Here is a 10540-nt window from a genome sequence, read left to right on the forward strand (position 1 = left end):
TTGTGGAACTTGATTAATCAAAACCTGTATGTCAGTTAACTAGTAAAGTATCATACATATGTGTTCATATTGGATCTGATTTGAACTGATTGGTATCACAAAGTTTCATAAAGTGACGAGCTCAAAATCAGAAATGGTATGTGGATTAAGAGAACCGAACTTTGTGGTAATAGTTAAACGATACATTTTCAAACTTTCAAACTTATAGCACTCCAGGTTGATTGGATTAATTTCCGGAGCAAATTTAATCTAGGTTTGGCAACTAATTACAAGTCTCGCTCTCAAGGATATATTCTGATTGCTCGGATTGCAATTTAATTTTGTGCACACATGTAACTATATACATAGGTATACGGTTTTTTATAATTGCGTTGTGACAATATATAATTTTAACTCAAATTTTTACTCGAAAACGTATCTTTATATAAAGGTTTATATAAAGTACGTGATTAACTACACTTTTTAATAAAATAATTAATATACATATATGTGTCTATGATACATGATGCAATATATTTTTAAAATTAAAATTAGATTTCCAAAATTAAATTTTTAAAAAATATCTTTAAATTTATTTTATCTTTATATTATTAGAATTTTATATTTTTAACATTATAGATTGTTCATTTTAGAGTATATCCAAAATAAACTAAATTTTTTACACAACAGAAATGTATAACATAAAAAGTAATATTTTATTAGTGATAAAAGTTCCAACTAAGATAAAAATAATGGAATGAAAATGTTAATCTCGGATAAATTAGCACAATAAATAATATACTGACATTTTAATATTTATTTTAAATTATTTTTTATCTAATAAAATTATTCTTCTTTCTATACTTATCCATTAATGTATGCTTGCGATCATATTGTCTATTTTTTATCCTTTTTTCTTGTATGTATAATAATAATTATAATCAAAGATTAGTTTATTAAAATAAAAAACAGACATAGGCAGCTTAATATTTCATTTTTATTTTTACAAACTTATCATTTTGTTAATTGATATCAGTGCTGTCGCTTCCGAATAAAAGGGTGTTAACTCAGAAATCGTTTGAAAAAGACTTTAACTCGGAAGCCGATTGAAAAAGGCGTTAACTCGGAAACCGGTTGGAAAAGACGTTAACTGGAAAGCTGGTTAAAAAGGCGTTAACTCTTAAATTTTGGTGCTCTACCTATATGCATATTTATTTTTGTTTCAATATATTTATGTTTTAAATCAAGCACTAAAATTATTTCGACGGTGCTGCGAAATTAAAATAAAGCGAAAAATGTTAGCAGGCGAGTTAACGCCTTTTTAAACGGCTTCCCACTTAACGTCTTTTCCAATCGGCTTTCGAGTTAACGCCCTTTTTAATCGGCTTCCGAATTAATGTTCTTTTCAATCGGCTTCCAAGTTAATGCCCTTTTCAAACGACTTCGGAGTTAACACCCTTTAATTCGGAAGCGTTGAGTCAAAGTTGATAAAAAGATATTTTTATTAAAAAAACACGAAACTATACAATAATCTTACAAAGAATTATATCTGTAAACAATTTTTTTATTATTTACAAATTCATATACTGCTTATAAATTGTATTTATAAAACTATCAATAAGAAAATTTTAACTTATTTTATAATAAATTATAATTTTAACTTATAATTATAATTTATTAAAAGAATAAAAGAAAGTAACATTTTTTCTTGCAGAGTATCTATCGATCGAACCAATTTGATACAATTTGTGTTTGTTCCGCATTTAATTTTTAATTACAGCAATAGATATAGTAAGATTATACAGTAAGAATAAAAATTATTTATTTTGAAACGGATGGTTAACTGATTATTGCAATTTCTATAAATCTAATAATGTTCAATGATACGTGATATTACTGAGACAAATTAATGTGTAAACGATACATATGCATATATATGTAAATTAATGGTATCAATTATTTTTTGATTCTGTTGCTTTTGCAGTTACATGTTACTTTTTCTATAAAAAAAACTGAAATTATGGAACTGAAATGAGAAAGCTGATACATCCGTTAAAGATATTTTTGGCCAATACAAAATACGGCAGTATCTGAACTTACGAGCAGTTAATGTAAATGCCACATTCAATATTTCACGATTGCGAAAAGAGATAATTCTTTATTCATTCAGTAATAATTTTTCATTTTCTTTCCGGATTATTTATATAATGACTGATTTATTTAATGACTGATAATAAGAGTGATAGATTTATTCAATACACAAATCGCTTGAAACACAACTTTTTTGGCTACGTTGTCCTCTATGTAGCAACTACAACGAAGCTAATTGATCGACTTATCGAATTATTTTTTAAATGCTAAACAAATAATGGCTAAATTTTTTAAATACTACAAAAATAGAAAAGTGCTATTAAATCATTATTGTACAGCACATATCAGAAAATATTTATCTTTTAGTAAAACTGCTCTTTAATATTACCGAGATATTCACATCATTGCAACCATACCTCAAGTTTGTTCTATACTGTTTATTTCTACTTGTTCATCTTCAATGTCAAAGCTCTTCTGTATTTTAACCAGACTGTGACTGCGAGTATCCTTTACAATTAAGGCGTAAAAAGCTCCAGCTATCCAACAAAATCCAGCAAAAAGCCACATAGTCTTTGATATACCGAGAGTATTTACCATTTCCCCAAATGTCATTGTTACTATCAGAGATAGCAGCCAATTAAAAGCGACTGCACATGCAATAGCAGTCTCTCTGATTTGCATAGGAAAGATATCGCCTAACAGTGTCCACGAAATTGGTCCGACGCCAATGTTAAAAGCAATGAAAAAAAGGATCATCCAAGCCGGCGGCATCCAAAAAAAAATATCATCATATTCTGGATCTTGATCTCTCAATTTATAAAACCATCCTGCAAATACAATTTCATAAAATTTTGCTTATAATTAATTTCAACACATCTTAAATATTCATTAATTCTCTTTGCACATACATGCATAGAGAGAAAGAGAGTGGGGGGAGATAGTGAGAGTGAGAGAGAGAGAGAGAGAAAGAGAGAGAGAGAGAGAGAGAGAGAGAGAGAGAGAGAGAGAGAGAGATTAAAAAACTTTTTGTTATCAATGAGTTTATCAATTACATTACTTATAATACTACAAAAGCAATTGTTAGTCAAAATTCCCTCTTCGATTATTTTGATGTTATATTCATTCATATTATTGTGCTTTAAGTCTTGAAAAGACAGAAAATAGATAAGAATATTGTATACTCTGATGGGTACCATTGTTTACCTAACAGTATCAGGAATATTCCCATAAATGTCGAGGATACAGTTAACAATATTCGTCGTCCAACTATATCTATCAGACCCATTGCTAGAAAACAAGATAATATTTGCACTCCACCAATAAGGACGGTTTGTTCGCTTGCTGTTAAATCTCCCGATCCACCAACATTGAAAAGTGTCAATGCATAAAAAATTGTAATATTAATACCACTTAATTGATAGGTTAAGAACGCAAAGAAGCACGTCAAGAAAGCATTTGCGACGTGTCGGTTTTTTAAAACATTTATTGTAATCTGTAAAGAGAATAACTTTAGATAAATTCTTTAGAATTTACAACAGAAAGCAATATAATTTTTTAAATAATTTTAAAATAATTTTTTTAACATAAAGAATATCTTATTCTTTATTTATTAAAATTTTTTACCTTAAAAATATTTATTTTAATTTCTATGCTAGAAAGTACTCTATAACTTATTTAATAATTTATATTATTATCTGTAAAATCTAAAATTGTAATTTAGAGATTAATTAATATTTACATATATTAATTGTAGATATGTGCGAATCAAGATTTTTTAATTCGAATCGAATCGAATCGAATTTGCAAAAAAAAATTCGAATCGAATCGAATCGAATTGACAAAAATATCGCCGAATCGAATCGAATCAAATCACCCATATTTCGAATTCGAATCGAATCAACGCTTAGGAATCCTGCAAGCCAGGAATGTGACATAAGCATTTGAAACATCGAATAGGTGAATCAGAATTAACGAAGTCTGAAGTCTCGTAACGACCAACTGTGCAATGTGCAACTTACTCCGTTTGCACCAAGAGTCTAGCAAGATAATCCACAAATCACGACATAGTATTGGTAAGTATAATTATAACTGACAATAAATATTCAAATACTTAAGACAAAATGCAAAATGGAATCTTTATGCGAGCCTATGTAAAATTCCGTTACAACAGCAGAATTGTAGAGGACTAATTGTGATATGTGATCCCTTAACATCAAATGAGAAATGTGTTAGTAAAATGAAAAGCATTTAAGCATATATTAAAATAAAAAATTATACTTTATTAAAAGTCTTTGTTTAACTTTGGGTAGTAAACAAAGACAGAACGATACTCGAGTGCATCCGGGTGATGTTTCCGAACGCAGCCTAAAATTCTTTAGAAGAATTTTCTGACCGTAAAGGCGCTGGATGCACAATAGAATTTAATGGGTTGTAAGTCTTCTTACGCGGTTTTTTTATTTAAATTCGAATTGCAATGATTCGTCGTTATCGAATCTTCCTAATTCGAACTATGTTGATTTGGATCGAATCGAATATCGTCAGATTCGATTCAATTTGATTCGAATTCGAATAATTCGCACATCTCTAATTAATTGTAATTAATCCAGAACTGAGAAAATCTTGTTTTATCTAGATTTACATAAAAGTACATTTAATTAATTAAATTTTACCTTTTTTGAATGGTTTACGAGATACTTCAATTCTTTCATTTCAACGTTATCTTTATAAGTTTCACCGCGGTACCATTTTAGAGAATCCTTCGCCTTTATTTCGTTATTTTTCATAAGATAACCCAAAGGACTTTCAGGCAATAGATTTACCAGAGCAATCAAAAGACATGTTACAGCACAAATGAAGTTATACCTAATTATCCTATACATTATTACGTTTACGCTAACTTTTAAATGAGAAAAATGTAACGTATTGATATATATTACATTTAATATATAGTGTTCATTTATTAGACATAAGAGTTTATCATTGATTACTAATATTTGAAATCATATTGAAATCACACTATTAATGCACCATTTAATACAAAATTTTTATTATCCCTTCGATTGGTATGAAATATAATTACAACCAAAAATTAAATAACATAAAAATAGAAAAGACGTTAAAATAATAATCTTCTATGGAGCGTAATTAAATTATAATATATTTCGTCAGAGAAAGATATATTTACTGTTACAAGTACCTCCATATAACATCGTGTTCGTTTAACAGGTGGGCGATTACAAAGGCATACATAATTCCGCAATTGATTAAAAGATGGAAGTACATGAGAAGTCGTCCTCGTGAATTCTGATCTGCGATTTCTGCGATGTAAATCGGTGTCAAAATACAAAATGCGCCACCGCTTACGCCACATATAAATCGGCCAATTATAAGGAGCGAAATCTATGCAAATTTTATAACGTCACTTTTGTTGATTAATTAAGATCGCTTTTTGAAATTCGATCTACAGTAGATCTAGTAAGCTTTTAGTTTAGCTTTTTGTTCTAAACACAAAAGTGTCTAAGCTGTGAGATTTTTTTCCAGCAAGAAATATTTCAAGTAATTAAACAGTAATCCCTAAGCTTTATAAATAAGCTGACCAGAAGCTAACCGTAAAGTTTAGTACTTAGAGCAAATTAATGTTAAAACTCAAAGCAAAAGCTGTAAAAGACTGAATATTTTATGTCCATTACATCTATTGCTGTACGGATAATTATTTTAATTTCATTTCTTATACTTTAATTTTATCCAATCTGTTTATATATAGTATTTTATAGGCAAATAACATATTAACTTAACTAAATGTAATTTAACTAAATTGTATAACACGGCATACTTTTTGACCAGCACTGCAAATGAATGTCCATCCGACAATGAATCCTGGTATAGTCAAGGACATGGCTGTGATACGATTAAAATACTTGATAAAAAGAGGCATAAATATCATGCCGACACAAGCACCGGCATTTAAGATACCACCGACAAGGCCAATTTCGGTACCGCTAGCGTTCAAGATGTTTCGAAGAACTTTTCCAGCGCTAGAATTCCATCCAAGTGTGACACCGAGGGCAAAACCGCCCAGAGAAGCTAAATATCCAGACAAAAAACCACTGTTTTATTACATATACTTAAAAAAGTTACATTTAAACTGAAATGTGTAGTCTTATCCAAATAGTTAAGTATTCAAGTGTGATGTTATATTTATGCTATAATATTATTTTTTTTTTTATATATTGTAACAATTTCTAATTATTATTGTAATTCAGATTATATTTCTTCATGCGTGTGCACGAGTGCACAAGCGAATGGCATTATAGCCCATTTGTAGTAAGACATTACATGTATCTGCATGAAAATAATTTGATTGAATTCTTGAAACAAAAATTTTAATTGTGCATATAATCCGAATAAGATTATTTAAAAAAAATAAGAAAAGATTTATATTTTTATTATTATTTATTAATTTAAATTAACATTGTGTTACATATTCAATAGTTTGTGTAACTATATGTTTTACGCGACAATGAATACTGAAAACTTGTGCATATATCTTAAATATACCTTACAAGTATAAAAGGCTATTGCTCAAGTTTGTAATTTGATTTTATAGTAAATACAAAAAAATAGTACTATTTAATAGAAAACAAGAACAAAAATAATTGTTTCCCGTTGTAGTCCTTTTGGGCACTGAATAATCACATCTATTAAATTATTACATTTTATAATTTTGAAAAATTTGCAGTTAAAGTTGTAAATAGGGGCTGTTTTAATATATTTTGACATATTATCATATGTGACATGTTTGATAAGTTTTATTACAATACATTTAAATTTTGTTAATTTATATCTCAAAAATTACTTAACTAATAAAAAGTTTTTATAACATTCTTAAAAGACCTCAATGTCAATTAAACAAATGTTAAATAAAAATAGGTGTTTCTATTAAAAATTTTTATGTTGTTTTCAAGTGCTTCTCGATACTTGCACTAAAAATCAAATAAATATCGCTTTTCGATGCGCTTGTGAAGTCCTACATTTTATGTAAAATTTTTTTGGATCCCTCGAGCGATTTCAAAATGTTTTATTAATATCTTCTGTATTTATTCCTTATTTTGTATATCTTAAATCCATATACAATACCTTAAATGTTTTAAATTTTTCAATAATTCTTCTAAAAAGACATTGCATTGTTTAGAATTAGTTAAGACAGAATAATAGCAAAGAAGTGAACTTACTTACGAAGGCAGCAATATGCTGATTTAATCGGTGGATCCTACCATCATTGACTTCGGAAGTTAATGTCGATGTCATTTTCGTATAACGAACGTGATAAGTGACGTTGTCCAAGAGCTATCACTATTCTCCAATTGTCATCCACAGATGGGACAGATATTGATTCAAATCGATTCGAGAGAATTCTATCGAGCTACATGACTGACTCCTCGTTTTCGCTCGATATCAATATCGATTTTATGTTCAATATATGACCGGATGTTTAATCTGTATCGTTTACCAAATGTCTTGATTCGTGATTTATTGTAGATACTGTTGCACTCTTTCTAGTGTAGTTTCTCTAATTTAAAACATTTTTTATTCATTAAAATGACAATAAATTAGATAATTTTTAATTAAATGTAATACTATATAAGCACATTTGTAGATTTAATCAATTCTTATATGTGTAACATGTATCACACTTGCACACACTTTACACGCACACACACACACACACACACACACACCCGCTAGCGCGCGCGTTACAATGAGGTAATATATGCGTATTTATATTAAATATGTCAGTATATGAATCTGCATATACTTTTTTTATTATTTTTTAATTAGAATACACAAATGATATAATGGAGATATGCTGTTTTGATTACTCATACGCTGAATTTTGATTGCAGGAGTATGATTGAACATAAATAAACAGACGATGACATTGCCGATGTGCATGCGTTGACTATGTACGATGTGCAGTTAATCGTGAATGGATGTTACCTATTCATTATTTGCACATCAACGACATTTCTCATTTCTCGGCCAGAATGTCAATACTCGACCGACTAATGTCAATGAAGTAACTGTTACGTGAATATTCAAAGATTTGAAAAACAGTATATATGTGTTATGCCAAAATAATAATTTGGTAATATGTTAAATTATCAATATATCGTTTAAATATAAAAACTTATGTCATGTGTACTCTTGTTAAAACTTTTTTTAGAAAAGAATTAAAATTATTTTTGTTAAATTCTTTTAGAAAAAACTGAAGTTGCTTATTCCTTAATTCTAGTTTACAATAAACTTTAAATTTATATGATTAAATTGATAATGTAACTCGACTTTCTGGCAAAAATCGTTTTATTAATTATACGATGTTTCGATCATTGATTTTGGTCCTCCTTAGGTAACCCGGGAAAAAATGGAGAAGATCTGATTATGTCTGCTTTGATAAAATGAGATACAACCAGATCTAAAATTCAAATAGACTCAGATTTGATTGGATACAATTTTATCTCGTCAAGTCTGCACAGTCAGATATGATCAGATCCAGCCAGATATGTTAAACTCCGATCTCACCAGATCTGACCATTTTTGGCCTACAAAGTTGAGCAGCTGGTCGAATCAGATCTCGTCGGATTTAATCTGACACTATTAGATTAAGGGGTTATACCAACCTACACGGTCGAAAAACAGGCCTAACTTTGATATTTTATTCCTCCTAAATGGGTAGTGGAAATTAAATAAAATTTTGTTTGATAATTGACTTATGTTTCGACAATATAAAAAAATTTTTTTATTAAACAATGGCGACGGAAAGCAGAAATATGGCCGCCGATACACATTGAGGTTTGGAAACGCATTTTGCTTGACCACTGTCCCGTCTAAACGATCCATCTGAAACAAAAAAACAAAATGGTGTTTTTAAGCTAACAGTAGTGGTTTGTCGGTGACGATTGCCGATTGTCGATTTTATCGTTTGTTACAAAATGGCGATGAGTTGAAGTTAAAATAAAAAAAAAATTTTTTTTGTCTTTTTCATTTTTTTTAATTTTTGATGAAGATCGATAAAAAAAATAGATCGTCACCGACAAAAGAATGTTTCTGAGAGTATTGTGTAAAAATTTGAAAACGATCCATTGATTAGTTTTTGAGATCTGGTGGTCACCGACTTTGAAAACCATGTTTCGAGAAAAACGCGTTTAAAGTTTCAAGTTTAGTTTTACTATTGTTAACAGCCGAATTTTGCACTTTACCTCTAGTCGGCAATTCCGGGGCCATATGAGATTCCTTCCACATCAATAGCAGCAGCGCTCTGTGAAGACTTCTGTTAACGGCGAGCAATCCTTCCTTCGCGCGTCGCCTTCTGCGCTCGTACTTCGGCCACATCGATGCGCGCTCGGTCTTGATTTTCGCAATATGCAGCACAATTCTTTTATTATCTTTAATAAATATGCGGCAGCACCTTCATTAATGCAGCAATATTGGCAGCAATTTGCACAACGTGTGCACCGCTGTGCTGCACTTTTGGCGCTATGCGCCAAATCAGATTGTTCAAACTTTCGTTAACGTTTTGCGTAAATACACCGACGCATTTCTCCAATAAATTATCACTAGAAAGTTGTTTTCAAATATTGGACGAATGGCTTTAATCACATCATCGTCCAGTGGCGATTTATGTTGATATTGCTCCAATTCGAGCACTCGAACGCTCGATCCCGTTTTACTCAACTCTCTGTAATTCCGGCATTTTTGCAGATATCAACATAAAACTTTCAGGATATATTCTCGAAACTTGGAGCTTCAAGAAAATGTAATAAAAAAATAATCGAATTTTTTTTCCCGCTAGGTTGGTGTAACCCGTTAAATAAGGTCTCCTACGACCTGAGTAGACATTGTGCGTCAAATCTTACCGGATCTGAGCATATCTTATCAGTTAGAACTTATAACAATTTTGTTTTTATCATTATTATTAAATTTTACATCTAATGTTGGACATTATATCAAATATACATAATAACTCCTGTGAAGGAGGACCTTAAATGATTTTTGGACAAAAAATTGATTTTTTTATATTAAAAATAGTTGTCTTATTTTTTGAAAAATTAACACACACGCACACACATATAAGTTCCTACCAATTTGACAATAATTGTCAATTTGATACTATATATATTTGGAATTACATTATAATTATTCGATTAAAAAAGTATCATATAATTTATAGGCATTTATCTCATTCGATATTATTTTGCATGCTCTGACTGCGTGATCTATGGATCGAATCGTATATACTCGTCATACTTTGGTTTGCGAATTTAGGGAACACTGCGTGTTGATGTCGAATCCTCGCAGCAGTCGTTACGGATCAACCGACCGAAAAACATATTTACATTTGAGTCTTCCTGACTTAGCACTGTACGCTTAAGACTTATAATATAGCGACTATGAAGAAGGAGAAAAATTGGCC

General features: G+C 30.0%; 1 protein-coding gene across 1 annotated transcript; it reads right to left on the reverse strand.

Moving 5' to 3' along the window:
* Positions 1-1970: 1970 nt before the first annotated feature.
* Positions 1971-9087, reverse strand: LOC105828846 (facilitated trehalose transporter Tret1-like). Its single transcript, XM_036290051.1, has 6 exons — positions 7302-9087; positions 5903-6153; positions 5267-5469; positions 4740-4869; positions 3274-3562; positions 1971-2897 (listed from the first exon to the last, which is right to left on the reverse strand). The coding sequence occupies exons 1-6, from the start codon at positions 7375-7377 to the stop codon at positions 2488-2490; spliced, it is 1359 nt and encodes a 452-aa protein (XP_036145944.1). The 5' UTR covers positions 7378-9087; the 3' UTR covers positions 1971-2487.
* Between the last annotated feature and the right edge of the window lie 1453 nt (positions 9088-10540).

This window comes from Monomorium pharaonis, chromosome 7 (genome assembly GCF_013373865.1).
Source record: "Monomorium pharaonis isolate MP-MQ-018 chromosome 7, ASM1337386v2, whole genome shotgun sequence".
NCBI lineage: Eukaryota > Metazoa > Arthropoda > Insecta > Hymenoptera > Formicidae > Monomorium > Monomorium pharaonis.

What these genes read in the sequence shown, in the direction of transcription:
- LOC105828846 (XM_036290051.1), bottom strand. Translation starts at nt 7,377, where the DNA reads ATGACATCGACATTAACTTCCGAAGTCAATGATGGTAGGATCCACCGA. An exon ending in GAACACGATGTTATATGGAG is followed by an intron (nt 4,870 to 5,266) that starts GTACTTGTAACA and finishes ATTGCCTGAAAG; the next exon opens with TCCTTTGGGTTATCTTATGA. An exon ending in TCGTAAACCATTCAAAAAAG is followed by an intron (nt 3,563 to 4,739) that starts GTAAAATTTAAT and finishes TTCTCTTTACAG; the next exon opens with ATTACAATAAATGTTTTAAA.